Consider the following 16,037-nt stretch of genomic DNA (forward strand, 5'->3'; position numbering starts at 1 on the left):
GTGCTGGGCGGGGAGGGCAGAGGCCCTTAGGAGTAAGGAAATCAGGCTGTGCCACTATGCTCTGCTTAGTCTCCTGGAAATGGGGGACAAGAGAGAGGAGCACCCACAGCTGGTAGTTTTGCTACAGAGACAGATATGAGTCTGGGGGGTTAGATTTGGAGAAAAGGAGGAAAGATGAAGATACGAAGATCACTACTTGCTCCCTGGCCTGTTTGCTCTTCTGGCCTGTGTTGCCCACAGTTTCCCAAGGAGTGCCTGAGACAGGTAGAGGCTGAGACAAAAGGATGGTTTGGTGAGAAAGGCTATAGGCGATCTGAAGATGGGGGTCAGAGAGGAAGGGAGGCTGCAGCAGGTAGTCTGTACAGAGCTATGGATCAGAAAGGATTTGGGAGAGAAGAGAGAGAGTGAAGGTCTAAAGCTCAGATTTGTTAGATGATATAACTACATCAAGGTTTAAAATAATTATCAAGAGAAATAAAGTAATTGTGAATATTTTAATTCAAATAAAGATAAGTAAACATGAAAATGACAACATATATATCAAGAATGGCAAGTTACATATATGTATGTGTGCAGACATATGAGTGCATATGTATACATATATGTATGTGTGCAAATTTTCTATGAATAAGACTTGTACTGGCTGGTTTTGTGTGCCAACTTGACACAAGCTGGAGTTATCACAGAGAAAGGAGCCTTCTTGAGGAAAAGCCTCCATGAGACCCAGCTGTAAGGCATTTTCTCAATTAGTGATCAAGAGAGGAGGACCTAGTCCATTGTGGGTGGTGCCATCCCTGGGATGGTAGTCTTGGTTCTATAAGAAAGCAAGCTGAGCAAGCCAGGGGAAGCAAACCAGTAAGTAACATCCCTCCATGGCCTCGGCATTGGCTCCTGCCTCTAGGTTCCTGTCCTGTGTGAGTTCCATCCTGACTTCCTTTGATGATAAACAGCAATGTGGAAGTGTACGCTGAATAAACTCTTTCCTCCCCAACTTGCTTCCTGATGTTTTGTGAAGGAATAGACAAAGCTATTAGAGAACTATTAAATACATGAATATTAAAACTGTCTAGAAACAATAGCTCTTAAAACCCCCCTTTCTGTTCAGCCTCATTTTCTCATTATGTATTATGTTAACGAAGGACTGAACACTGTCTACTGCCTTCCAAGGGTAAATGAAACACTGCTTCCTAGTTGGAAATGTTAGAGTGAGTTACTTGTAGGTGTTTCCTGCCCTCCAGTGGTATCTGCCGTCCTATCTTCAGTGCAGCTGTCAGCCTCAGGATGGGAGGACTCCTTTTCTCTTATCAACACTGGGACTACTCATACATGAGCATCGTGTAATGATGGTGCACTGTACAGCAACATCTGCTGTGTTCCCCACAAGGGGCGCTTCCTCTGTCTGTACCCCTACGTCACATCTCCCAGCCTGAAGCACACAGTTATCGGTGCTTTTGTTTTGCAATGTGTGCTCTGAATTGCACTGAGACTCTGGAAATGCATTAGCATTATTTTTCTCAGAGGACTGGAGAAATTTATGATTCTGTTTATGAGCTGTGGCATTGTCTTTCACAGTTATGTCATCGAAATCATTTTCCATCTTTTCCAGACAACAATTATCAGTTGTTTCTGTGGCTTTCTTGTTTGAATCTTCAGTTTGCTGCTGTATCTGATCTTCATCTTCAGATATCTAAAAGAAATTAAAGAGGTCTATGGTAAATTAAAACTAGCCATTTCAAATCAGTCTTTAAATTCAGTCTAGGAAATTTTTCAAAAATGAAGAGAGCTTGATAGGTTACAAATCAAAGCAAACATAACATCAAAGATTAGTCAAAGACTCTCCCACAGCTCCCAGAACGCTGAGGGGTTTTCAACAGCAATACTAACAAGAGTCAGTGCAATAAAAATGCAGAAGAGAAGAGCTATCACGTCCCCTTCTCAGACTGTAGTCCGGGGCTTTAGTACCCCGTGACACTCTTCAGCTACTTAGAAAGGGTGGAGAAGTCATGTGTTGCCAGGGAGCTGTGACAAGTGTGACCGTACCGTGTTCACTCACTGGCTCCTTAAGTGAAATATTGCTCCTTAAGTGAAATATTTCAGTTCCATAACTGTCATTATATCCATCCCAGAAAAGACACAATATCTTAAGGAGAAAATGAGGATGTCAGTTAACTGGAAAGTAGGTGGTCACAATAGATACTGAAACTGTTATATTAGGGACAAGCTTTGTTGACTTTCATTTTATAAGTAATTTATGAAAGCTAATTTAACTACCGTATGGATATTGTAATTAAAATGGTGTGTTTACTGTGAATGTAGTTGAGTAGAAGAGTGCATGCCAATAATGTATGAAGCTAGTATTTCAATCCCTCCCATGGTGAAGAAAAATAAAATACATTTTGACTCTTCAAGCTGAAAAGTGGAGAGACAAAGTCTGAATGATGAAAAACTAAAATGAGATCTAGACTTTAGCTGACTGGCACTGGGCAGCAAAAGCAGCCCAAGAAATGCACCAGGCTGGCTGCGTACAAACTGGAGAGGGCAGGTCCTGTGCATCTATCTCATCCATTCACCATGAGTGACATCTGCACTCACGGGGAAGAAGACCTGCTGCACTCTTACACATAATCACAGATAAAAGTGAAATTCATCAAATAATCACACAGCTGAAAAACTGACAAAAGCATTATGAAGACTAAGCATGAAGCACGTGGCAACCATATGAGGCCTCACTTAGACTGTGGAGCCACTGAAGAACTCGATAGAAATGACAACACATTGACACCTGAAACATGGGGAGACTCGAGAAGCAGGGTATGTACGAGAATGGATCAAAGCCCTCAGTGTTGAAATGGCAGAGAAAGCAGGCAGTGCAGTGCACACCACAGTTGCAGGGATGCAGTGTACAAATAGGAGTCTACTTGCTCAGGAGTTAGGGCCAACATTGTGGATTGGAACCTCATAAAACCAAAGCAGAGGAGAAACTGGTACAGTAGTGCCTGCAGATCAGTACAAGGAAGGGAGAATATTAAATGCCAATCGAAGTCAGTTTTCAGAGTCGGGAGATGCTATGAAACATTTAGATGGATTAGTAAAATAGGAACCTACTAACTGAGAGGAACACGATTGAATTGGCGTTCTCAAAAAGTCTTGATCTTTGCTCCTCAGAGAGGAAGTTGGGGCAAAGACAAAGTACCAAGATCTTTTGAAAAACAAGCATAACCATTCATGAACAAAGTGGTGGAAACAGAGTAGGAGAAGCTCTAGTGGGAGAGACTGAGAAGTAGGGGAATTTGCAATCAATCCGGTGAAGTGAATCTAGGCTTCTGAAATGAACACTTGGGCATACTGAAAAAGAGTCTATAGATACGGGGAAATACCAAACAGCTTAAAAGAGAAATTAGTTTGAAATATGAAAGGGTAGAGATTCTCTTAACTATGAAAGAAATGACCAAGAGAACACATAAATAAAGATCAGAGCTAAAGCCGTGATGCTTCACAACTGCCATTTCAGCAATGTGTAACATCAGTGCAGCGTTAGAACACGGGACAACAGAAGAGTCCTATACAAGACCCTAGTCATTACACTGTCATGGAGGGGTCCTTATAAACTGGAGGCTGGGAAGTTTGCATGTTGGTTAGTTAGGTAACGATTCAGACTACAGTCATCTGGGAATAGAAAATATTAATTAAGAGAATGTCTCCATCAGATTACTTGTAGGCAATTTTATATAGTTTTTTTCTTCATTAATGATGGGTGTGGCTGGCAGGGTGGGAGGAGCAGCACACTGTGGGTGGGGCCACCCCTGGACAGAGGTCCTGGACTGTATAAGAAAGCAGGCTGAGGAGGCTACACAGAGCAAACCTGTCAGCAGCACTCCTCCATGGTTCCTGTCTCTGTTTCGGCCCGATTGCCTGCCCTCACTTCCCTCAGAGATCAGCTAGGATCACACCATGTAAGCCAAGCAACCACTGTCTTCATGGTTGCTTTTGCAATGCTGCTAATCAAAGCGAGAGAACAGACTCTAGCCCAGTCTGGCAATGCAGATGTCGCTGGTGTCCTTAGCAAACCGTCTGCTTGGCACACCAGAGGCCAGAGGCAGGAGCAATGAGGAAACAGAGTGAAGGGAGGAGATTTCCATTCAACCGTGGTTCATGAGAAGTGTGACAGTTTCCACTCAGAATATCACATGTCGCCCTACTGAGATTTCAGTCTTTGACAACACTGAGTAGTTTCCCACATTTTATAAGCTTCAAAATTATGTTTGTAATGTTTATTTGGTTATTCTACATTTCAAATTATTGTGAATTCTTAAAAAAATGAATAAATGATATATTATGTTTATCTGTATACATTTATGTGATATAATAAGTACATATATATACAAGTGTGTGTATATTTATATATCTTGATAAGAAACTTTTATAAAAATTTATTCACTTTATAGATGTAAATCACTAATACTTGGTCAAATAGTTGATTTTACTTTATTGTTTACATTTTTCTAACATTACATTTTAAAATTTCCTAAGATTTTTAACTTTGAAAATAACTTTTGTTTGTGTAATTTTTATTTCTATGGTTGGCTCAACTCTTCTTAAAGTAAAAAGAGACAAAAATGATGTTAAAATAATATAGCATACATTAATAAGCCAAAAAGCAGTGACTTACCAAGTCAGTACTGGAGCTGAACGTGCTCTCGGTCGGCCGAGGAGAGTAGCTGGCAGACTGGCTGCTCTGCGAAGACTCCAGGTCTGAAAGAAAGGTTCATTCGTGCTACGCATGCGTCAGCAAAGTGAAAGGCATCCAGTGTCACTGACTTAGCAACCAGCGCTGTTAAATGTGCCAAGCTTACTTAAATGTCTGATGTTTAACACTTGTTTTTCTAGCAGGACAAATAAGTGTTTTCTCTTTAAAAGATTAGTGTCTACAAGTAAAATAAATTACAAAATGACATAAAATAAGAGTAGAGAAAATAGGATTGACTTTTCAATATATGAACCATTTTTAAGAGCAAATATCTAAAAGTGTGACCCAGGAGGCACCAAGCTTATGAAGCCTGCAGCATGGGATACCTGCTTGTCTAGTGAACAGACATCTCAGTGCAGTCAGAACTGTGCGATGCCGCCTAGCATGTCAGTATCTGCTTAGTCAATTACTTTTCAATTCCAAATAAGGTTTGGAATGGGACCGGATGTATGTTGTGGCTTTGTACCACACATAAACACCGCAGAACAATGGCAGCTTCCATTATCTCGTGCCTTGGTTTATGTATTTTCAACAAGAAAAGCAAGCAAGAAATGAAAACCAAGCAGGAATGCATAAGGAAGCAGTCACCCTCACTCACTGCAATTAGCCATGAGCACTAGCTACTCATGTCCTGTGTCAGGACTGATGCTCTCTGTAACAGAAACTGAGCTCCGCTAGCTGTGAGGGACAGAACCTAGTTGTGCTCTAATACCTGCATACACGTGAACAAAGTAAATTAAAAATTAATTTTAAAAAGTTATACTTCCACAGCGCAGTTATCTCTGATGAAAAAGAAAATTGAAGAAAGGTGAGGATTTGATATGATTAATAACAGGATAATCTACGGCTACTCTGTCTTCATAAGGTTCAGCAAGTGCACAGGCACCATCATCCCAAACACCATAAAAAAGAAACATGTTGGCTCCCGAGGCCTCACCAAGCACACCGTATGAGACGGTGTGAGGACAAAAGGGACAGCTCACTTCAGCAGTTCCCGAGCAACGACACAGGTCGCTAAGGTGGTCTCTAAGGCTATGAGGACATGCTCTCAAAGTGTTCATGACCTTGTGCTGCAGAGAGGAGGTGTGTGGTTTGAATAAGAATGGCCTCCTTAGGTGAACTCACATAGGTGGATGTTTAGTTCCTGTTTATAAGGGATGAGGGGTGGGACCTTGTTGCAGAAAGTGTGTTACTTTGAGACCTCAGAGGCCCAGTCTCTCTGTCTGTCTGCTGTTTGTGGATCAGATGGCGAGCTCTCAGCTACTGCTCTAACACCATGCCTGCCGCCACCATGCTTTCTTTTATAAGAGTTGCCTTGGTCATGGTGTCTCTTCACAGCAATAGAATAGCACCTAGGACAAAGAGTGTGACTTTGTAGGAAGAGCTGTGCCATTGGGGTAGGTCTTGAGGATTCAGAAGCCAACTTATTCCCGGTCAGTTTTCTCTTTCACTCTCTGCCGCTGCATGCTTGTGGACCCGGATGTAAGTTCTCAGCTCCTGCGCCAGTGCTGTACTTGCCTGCCTACTGCTACCCTCTCCACCATGATGGTCATGGACTCAATCCAAACAAGATTTGGCTATACCCGTGCTCTCACAGCACTGCAGAAATTCCAGATGATTGAGACCATGGAAAGGTAAGAGGGGTGCACCATACAGCATGCGAGATCAGACAGACAGGTAACAGAGACAGTCGTCCAAGTGTGGCCCCACAGCCTAAAGCTAGGAATGCACACTATGGGCAGAGGTACTGCTCAGCAGAGCTCCTACCCAGCCAAAGTACACACAACTGGAGGAGGAAGAAGGAAGTTGCTGCACTATTCCAATGGCTGTGGCACAGGGAAAGAGGCTGGCAGGCCTTCCACACCTGCTCAGAGCCTGAGTCACAAAGGGTTACATCTTTGTAAAGGTGCTTAAAATACCAGAGGCAAGGTCATACTTGCAGGCAGGAGATACAGCCTGGGGAATTCTCTCTCTGTCTCAGTCACAGAAATCCTCAAAGGACACACTTGACTTATTTGAATTACTAGGGCAAGCAGCCTTCTCTCCCACCCACAGGGACTGATGGAAAAGACAAGAGAAGCCAGGTAAAATCAACTGGGAAGAAATATTGACTGGGTTCATAACAATTTCTACCTACTTTTTTTTCCCTGGGATGTCAAAAAAGAAAAAAAATCCCTGAATGAATGTGTAGGGAATGGATGGGTCCCAAGCAAGTGGGTGTGGCTGGCATGAACACAGCCATGTCAAGGACTCCAGGGCCTCCAATGCGAATGACAAACCTGCCCCTGCTCTGTGTGCAGTATTGACCACGGATAAGGAACACAGTGACTGCAGCTTCTTCCTCCCTCCAGGTATTTAGAGCCTGAGACTGCTTCCCACAGAGACCTCATACCGAGGCTGGATCCACCTGCATCCTTGTTCAGCTGCACACAAACGTCTTCCTCCCTGACTCAGATGTATCTAAGAACCGCGCTGGTTGTCCAGGTTACCGCTGCTGTGCACTCCATCAGCACGCTCATTGCATGCAACTCAAGAGTTTCCGTATGTGTGCTATCAGTTCTTCACTCCCATTGGCCCGGTTAGGGCAATCCCTAAAGTCAAGCAGGTCATGGCACTTCTTAAACTTCATCTTCTACTATTGACGTTTTGTGCTTTAATTGTTCTTTCTTGTGCTTTAACTTATCTCTCCCTATTTCCCACAAAAGGCTGCTCTGGCTGTGTTTTCCACTTGGCAACATATTTTACCCTTATACTAGCCTTTCTCATTCTTACTTTACTCTCTTGTTTTTCCTTCTCCCACTATTTCCTCAAAAACAAAACAAACAAACAAACAAAAAAACAAACAAACCTCTCACCTCTAAATAATTGCAAAGTAAAATTTCCACACATACTATTCTATGGTGTCTGACTTTGAATTTCGGGGACAAGGGGAAGTGCACACAATTCTAGTACAAGCTGACACTGGAATGTCATCAAATCACTGTATCTGTTACTCGGCCAACTTCCCCCTAAAGAGTCAAGTGAAGACAACTCACCAGAACTCACACAAGGTAAATGAAGTTCACAGACAAACTCAGCAGATTAGGAACGACAAGTAGACGAACCAATCCGTAACTTCAGGCAAAATTTGAAATACAGAGGAAAAATTCAGCCAGGAACTAGAAATACAAAAGAAGAGAAGGAGGAAAAGGAAGAGGAGGAGGAAGAAAAAGAGGAAGAAAAGAGGAGGAGGAGGAACAGGAGGAGGTGGAGGAGGAGGAGGAGAAAGAGAAGGAAGCTAACAGAAAATTAGGAAAGAAAAGAGCCAACACAACAAACAGCTCGGCGGACTCATCAACAGCTAAGACCACACAGAGAAAATGCCAAGGATGGAGACAAATCAAGACAAACGCCCTACGGTACATGCAAAGAGAAAGCATAATGAGCCTGACAAGATGTTTGAGAACTCTGCAAGGACAACCCCAAGAATCCAAGGTAAAAATGAACTAGAAAGACTCAAACAGCATCAACAGTTTGTTCAAAAAATTACAGCAGAAGTACTAAACCCAGAAAGAGAGCCCCCTACCTTTACACCCCAAAAGGTAGGGGGTGTAAAGCCCCCAAGGACCTGAGCAGAGAAGAACCTCTCCAGGGTGCAGCACAGTTAGAAAGACAAAGACACAAGAAACGCAACATTCAAAGCTGTAAGAGAAAAATACCAATGGCAGAAATGTCAGACGAACATCACATCTCACGTCAACTTGAAAAGTAAATAACTGTCAATCAGAATTCCTACACCTAGAAAGATTATCATTTGATATTGATGGAGAAATAACATTTCAAGATAAGCACAAGCTAAGATAATTCAGGAAAAAGAAGAACTCTTATTTGTGTTCTAGAAATATCAAGAATTGTCAGAATAGCCAAGGACACAATAGTGACAGCACCAGAGTCCAGCGCCAGAAGATGTACGAGTCTAATAGAGCGTGTAAATGCACACGGGACTGGATGGCAGGAAAAAACTAATCCATGAAAGCCACGAATAACAGAGTGGACAGACCTCAAAATAGAATATCTGCTGAAAAGGGAAAACAGACTTCAAAAACAGGTAATAGTGACCTCTACGGACCATAGTAGGAAATGCAACAGGCCACATTCTCAAACTACAGCTGTGAAATTGTAAATTTACATTATATGCGTTCATTGTTGACTATTTTATAAAAGAAAAAACAAATGTAATGAATTCTATTTTAGAATATCTATGAAATGCATACTAGTAAACCCTTTAAAACATTTAAAATTTAGGTTCTATCTTTTTCTTTTCTAAAATAATAAACTTAACACATAGTTATACTCACAGATTTTCTCAGTAGACATAGGCCTCCCTTTTAAAGGACACATTCCTCTTCTTTCCATTGGGATCTAGAGAAAAGAATCAAAAATTTAAAAACACAAAATAGGGGTAACAGTATTGATTTATATCTACACTGCCAGCCTGTTTATACCACTTCTGCTTTGTAGTACTTTCATTCAATAAAGACAATTTCACAAAGAAAACCCTTTCCAACTGAATTTAAATTCCACTTGGCTTAGAAACATCAAGAACAGAGGAAACCTTTGCTAAGAACTACAGCACTAACAAAAGGAGAGGCTGCGCTCCATCATGGTGCGTGTAGCTTAAAATAAATGCAAGAGACTAAAGTACTTGAGAATTTGGTCTGCTATACTTTTTCTGGATTTGTTTTGGTTTTTGTTTGTTTGTTTGTTTGTTTTGTCTTTTAGGTTGGCTATCAGTTACTACATCTCCTTTTAAAGATATAGTCAGAGCTTAGAATTTTAAATCACCTTCAGAACACACAATTGGTTGTAAATTTACTACTTTCTATGTAATTAATGATTTTTGTTTCCTTTATCGTTTTTTAAAACCAGGGTGTTTCTTAATTTCTAGGAAGTTAATAAGGTTAAACAACTGGGTTTATTTTGTTATTCTACTCCGGATTCTTATAAAGCCTGATAAGAGACTATGGCTACAGATGTCTCTGCTGAGAGTGTGTGGTGCCTTTTATCCCTGAAAGGCTGCGTGACAGTTTGTATGGACAGAAAGGAGCACTTCCTGTGCCTTTTGGTGGGACACAGTTAAGGGGATACTGTCAAGCTGTCTCCCTTTGCTCTTGGACGTAAAGCCAGTTTACATTCTAAGCCCACTCCCTGGACCCAGTATCTGTCTGAATTGCTTTTCTGTTACTGTAATAAACCATAGGACATGAGAACTTAAAGAAGAGAGTGTTTAATGTGGAGGTGTCTGGCTTCCGAGGGTTAGAGTTCAGGACAGCTGAGCACAGGCAGGGCAACCTGGCCAGCTAAAGCTTACATCTGGATTCAAAAGATGGGGGAAGAATGAGACACTTAAAAGGATGTGAGTCCTTCTGAAACCTCAAGGCCCACTTCCAGTTATACTCCCTCCAATGAGGCCACACTTCCTAATCCTGCCCAAAGAGGTCCATCAACTGGGGAGCAAATACCAAATGTAGGAGCCCACGGCGGCCACCCAAATACTCATATGTAGGAGCCCACAGCGGGGCCACCCGAAGGAGAGGGAGCTCTGTTTGCCCTGCAGGAGAAAGGGGCTCCCTCAGCCTGAGAGCAGCACTGCATGCTTACTAAGATTACAAGTGCTGCTTCCTTCTCTTTTCATGGGCTCTGTCCTCGCAAAGGCAAGGACGGTATTGCATATGATCTATATTTGTCAATATTATGCACACACATAACCAACAGCTTTTATTTTTAATCTTTGTATCTATGATCTAGAAATGCATAGGGCTTTTTTTTTTACTTTGAAGCTCTTCACAATGTGTATGGTAATTTCAAAGCACCTCTCATTCCTTCCATTTTATGTAGGCGTGTGACTTCATTTTCTACCTTAGTCGGGTGTCCCAGTGTGGCAGAAGAAACAGAGAAGTGAGGAGGAGTGTACTGGCTATTTTTGTGTCAACTTGACACAGCTGGAGTTATCACAGAGAAAGGAGCTTCAGTTGAGGAAATGCCTCCATGAGATCCAACTGTAAGGCATTTTCTCAATTAGTGATCAAGGGGGAAAGGCCCCTTGTGGGTGGGACCATCCCTGGGCTGGTAGTCTTGGGTTCTATAAGAGAGTCGGCTGAGCAAGCCAGGGGAGGCAAGCCAGTAAAGAACATCCCTCCATGGCCTCTGCATCAGCTCCTGCTTTCTGACCTGCTTGAGTTCCAGTCCTGACTTCCTTTAGTGATGAACAGCAGCATGGAAGTGTAAGCTGAATAAACCCTTTCCTCCCCAACTTGCTTCTTGGTCATGATGTTTGTGCAGGAATAGAAACCCTGACTAAGACAAGGAGGAAGGGAGCTCAGTACAGGAGGAGACAAAGGGACAAGGGACAAATAACATGGGGTTGTTTGTGTTGAAAGCCTCCAGAAACCATAGTCTTTCTATTTACCTAAAACTATGCATAATACATGTGAGTATACATGTATAATATATGTATGTTATCGACATTATCGGAGCTTTTGTATTTTAAGACATCTCTTCTGTTTACAGCTCAGTTTAGAGGGTACGTCTTTATTATTTATACTGGGGAAATGTGAGTTCCTTAAAATCAGCTCAGCACCAGCACTAATGACCACATGAGCGCCCCCTTGTGTCCTCTAACCATGTCCTATTAGCACTCCTCACAGCTTCCTGCTATGTCTCAATCTCCTCTTCGGCCTTGCTGAAACGCTAGGGCTTCTCTGGACGCTGTCAACTAACTTGTATTCTAAACCTTTTCTCCTGAGAACTGTATACATGTATGTATTCAACAAAGACCAATGTATTAACGACTCTTGGCTTCAGCTGGCCTACAGCCTGTGAATGCAAATGCCTAAAACCATAGACCACGGATCCCAAGCTCCTCATGTCAACCTTATCATTCAGAAATCTGCTCCTCCCCGAGTCAGAGAACAAGGAGGCACTAGCAAACAAACAGAACAAAACAGCTTGGAGATCATAACTTATATAATAGCACGGTTGCTTCGTTCTCTTCCTAAAACCTCCTGGTAAATAAGCATTTCTCCCACACACACCTCAGAGTCCCAGCCCTTTTCCATCTCGTGGCTCCAGGATTGCTTAGGGACATCACTGTCATCCAGTCATCAGCAAAGAGAGAATACAGAAAAGCAGCTCCCACTCCTCACAAGCCTTAGACTAGAGCCATGTACGCAGCGGCCTTTGCCAACTTGTCAGCCTTCTGGCCACAGGGTAAGCATGGCTAGGAAGCCACTTCCCAGCAGCAACCCTCTGCGCAGAGAGTGAGGGCAGACTGAGCGGTCATGGGTCCCGTCTGCCACCTCCTGTTTTCAGGTTTAGCGAATGGTGCCACGATATTGCTCATTCGCTTTTCTAGACCAGCAAGGGTACACTGTGCTCAGTTTCCTCCTGTCCCTTTACTAACCACAATCCGTAAAGTCCACCCAAATTCTCAGTCGAAATCACCTTTCCATCCTGAACACCACTGCCCAGCTTTAAAAACACAATATCGGAGAAAAGGAAAAAAAAAAGAGGTCCAGCAGATAAAAACCTTTGCACAAACCGTATGACCCAGGTTCAATTGCTAGGAACACAGAAAAGTGGAAAGACAAAACCAATCCACAAATTGTCCTCTGAAAAAGCTGGGCGTGGTGGTGCACGGCTTTAATTCCAGCACTCGGGAGGCAGAGGCAGGCGGATTTCTGAGTTCGAGGCCAGCCTGGTCTACAAAGTGAGTGCCAGGACAGCCAGGGCTACACAGAGAAACCCTGTCTCGAAAAAACAACAAAAAAAAAATTGTCCTCTGATTTTACACATATGCTGGGGTATGTGTGGCCCTCCTCCATCAATTAATAATCAAGACAATAATAATCAATGTCTCAGAGACATCTGCACAGGACAATTGGTCCAGGTAGTTCTGCAGTGGTGGCTTTTCTCTCAGGGGATGCTAGGCTTCCTCAGGTTGACCATTAAAGCTGGCTAGGACACTCAGCCTGGAATGTGTCTGCTGATCACATCTGTCTCTGTTGACAAGGTCAACTGCAATTCTAATGTCACCATTCTTCCCTGCTAGGACTTTTAGTGGGTCTCTGTTTACTGACAGGAAATTAAAGTGCTAAATATCATACAAATTCATTTGTGAGCTGGCTCTTTATTTTGGCCAGAAATAACTTTTTGCTATTCCAGCCCCCTCTTGTAATTTATAAGTTGTGTCTATGACAATAATTAAAATTGAACAAGGTTCTAAAAGTTTGCAAAACAAACAAACAAAAACCCTCAGTTACACCTCACTTTCTGTTACTACTTCCCCTAGATAGCCAAAGCATCCAACAAGCTCATAACTGAATCAGAAACTGCCTTCTGTATAATGTCTCCCTGCTAACTACCCAGGAAAATTAAAAGCCCATGTCCCTGGGCTCCCCATGCCCTTGGGATAAGCTGAGTGGTGGCCATTTATCTACATGCATTACGCTTGCTGTCTTCATAGCCACGGGAGAGGTTTACATGCAGATTATATGTCATTTTACATGTGTACCTTGCAGAACAGTGTACAGAACGCAAGCTTCAAGAGATGAAGAAAAACTCCCTGATACCATTTTCTGTCCAGTGCTTACATAGTGTTCTTAACACTCAATACACGCGCATTGTCTTAGGGTTTCTATTTCTGGGATGATACACCATGACTAATGCACCTTGAGGAGAAAAGGGCTTATTTCAGCCTGCTTTTACGTAGACCCCAGGACCACCAGGACAGCGATGCCCCCACCCACAGTGGGCGGGGACCTCCCCCATTAATCACTTATTAAGAAAATGCCCCACAGCTGGAGCTTACAAGTCTCCCTCCTTTCAAATGACTCTATCCAGTGTCAATGATATAGAACTAGCGAGCACACTTACTAAGGATAAACTGTGACAGTTCAGAATTTCATGTTAAGTAAGACAGTGGTCCAGTTCCTGACTCAGATGTACTCACCAAGAAACTGCTGAAAACAATAGCAATTTTTCTTCAACAAAATCTTACAGTGTACTAGAAACATTTTTTAAATGTGTCTAAGCCCTAACCCTTTCAGTTTAAGAGGATAGGAGTGTACCTAAAAGTAAACTTAAGACTAAAAACTGACCTTAAACCAAGGCAACCTAACTGCTAAAATACGGCAACACAAACTGGATTAATCAAAAAGACAACGTAACAGTGAGCTTTACCTCATTCTGGCCAAAAGCACATGACTGTTTACAGTGTAATTCTTCCAAAGGAGTATCAGTCCTACGGATTATTAAAAACAAGTATTAAAGCATATTTCATCTGACAGTCATTATTCTAAATTATTGTTTCAAAACTAGGTCTCAAATCGTAATTATGGGAAGCTTCTTAAATATATGGATTGAAAAGTATTATGCCAAACTGACCATTTATTTTAATGTGTGGGCTAAACATCTATATTTTCTATTCATGTGCATATTCGTGTGTGTGTGTGTGTGTGTGTTGTGTACACGTGGTTGCCAGAGTTCAACCTCAGGTGGTGTTCCTCAGGAGACATCAACCTTGCTTCTTGAGACCTGGTCTCTCACGGGGTCCTGAGGTTTGATCCGTAGGAAAGGTAGCTGGCAGCAGGACCCAATGATCCTCCTGTTCTCCTGTTCCAGTGCTGGGATTACCAGTGCGCAACAATGCACCCAGCTCTTTACACAATGCTAGGATCAAACGCAGGTCCTGCTGCTCATGTGCCAAATCACACTGAGTGAAATCTGCATTCCTGAACCATCTCTACCGTGACATCATCACGCCAGATAACAGCGCCACACTGACTGAGAATCGGGTTCTTTCTTGTTTGCTTTTGCTTTCGTTTTTGTTCTCTTGCATTCTAAGTCACTTTGTTAAAGCTGAATCTAAAACTCAAGGCCAAAGAGTTTGTTTTTTAACTTATAAACTTCCATATAACTGAAGAACAAATAATTTCAATTCTCAATAAATGCCAACTCCATAGAGTGGTATGTGAGAATTCTTTTCATTAATTGATGCTTTAAAGATTTCCATAAGACATTACTCCCACCATAAAAATTTCACTTAATAAATTTCAAATCATAAATATCTGGCTAAATTATGATTAAGAAAATTAGACCTGCTCAGTAACTAACAGCCACAGTGACACTTCCTTTCCTTGTCTATAACTGTAGATAATTTTTAGAAAAGCCAGCATGGCAACCTCAGAACTCAAAGGAATAAACCATGGCTTAAGAAATAATGGATCCAATTAAATAATCTACGATACAAAAGCCTTTTTACACCAGCAGCAGTAAGAAGCCAAACCTGGTGACACATAATTGTCAAATAACAAACCCATAACAGTGATGAGATATGGGGATTCAGCCCTCACCACACTGCTCTGTCACACAGGAAGTGAGGGGCTGAGTGCCAGCAGGAGGAGGATGTGGGACCCACTGCCACAGATGGAGAGACTCTTGCCTATGCTACCTCACAGGATTCTCCTTCTCCCTGATTCTAGCAATGTTCCTGTGAGGACTGCAAAGCGAGACAATCTACTATTTGTGCCAATAAGCATTCTACACATACAATACTTCTATTTCTATTCATGGATAAATTGTTTCAACACTAAATAAGAAGGTATTTGGGGGCCGGAAAGTGTATGTCTAAGGAGTTGCTAGTACTCACTATAAAAGAAATGGTAAGGCTTCCGTGAGACCACTTTGCTCACCCTACTAGAAAAATATTACCATCTCACCTTCTATTTGCTCATTTGAACCCATGCATTCTACTAGATCTTAATTTACACTTCCTACATTTAAGTATAGACTTACAGAGTGTACACTGGGTGATCCCGGGCATTTCTCTGCAGTGCTTTCAACTGGTTATCACTTTCAATTTTTCCTTAAAAAATATAAACATATACTGAATTAAATTTAGTATCATTTATTTTCACTTTTCAACTCAGGGCATATTAAAAGGATACATGGAGGGGAGTTGGTGGTCCATGATGTAGTGCAATAAAACACACTACTTGTGGCTTTGGGTACCTCTAAGCACATTATATATTAATGTACTGTCCATTCATCCCTTGGTATTCGATATGACCTCCAAACGACTCAGTCCTATGGTACAGTATGAGTGCTCCTTTAATACGTACTTATTCGTGTGGATGTGTGTTCACATATGCTGCATGTGGATGGAGGTCAGAGCAAAACATCCAGGACTTGGTTCTCTCCTCCACCATGGGTTCCAGGATTAAACTGAGGCCAACAGAAAGCCATCTGGCCA

The 16,037-nt window shown here is 42.1% G+C and overlaps 1 protein-coding gene across 1 annotated transcript in view; it reads right to left on the reverse strand.

Moving 5' to 3' along the window:
- Positions 1 to 558: 558 nt before the first annotated feature.
- Redic1 (regulator of DNA class I crossover intermediates 1) overlaps positions 559 to 16,037 on the reverse strand; it is a 61,514-nt gene continuing 46,035 nt past the window's right edge. The window contains 6 exon segments of the mRNA XM_029469963.2: positions 559 to 1,299; positions 1,301 to 1,687; positions 4,670 to 4,752; positions 9,085 to 9,148; positions 13,967 to 14,027; positions 15,581 to 15,650. Of these exon segments, the coding sequence (XP_029325823.2) occupies positions 1,201 to 1,299; positions 1,301 to 1,687; positions 4,670 to 4,752; positions 9,085 to 9,148; positions 13,967 to 14,027; positions 15,581 to 15,650 (764 nt within the window). The 3' untranslated portion in view covers positions 559 to 1,200.

Source organism: Mus caroli, unplaced genomic scaffold (assembly GCF_978045245.1).
Source record: "Mus caroli unplaced genomic scaffold, Mus_caroli_1 scaffold_16, whole genome shotgun sequence".
Classification (NCBI taxonomy): domain Eukaryota; kingdom Metazoa; phylum Chordata; class Mammalia; order Rodentia; family Muridae; genus Mus; species Mus caroli.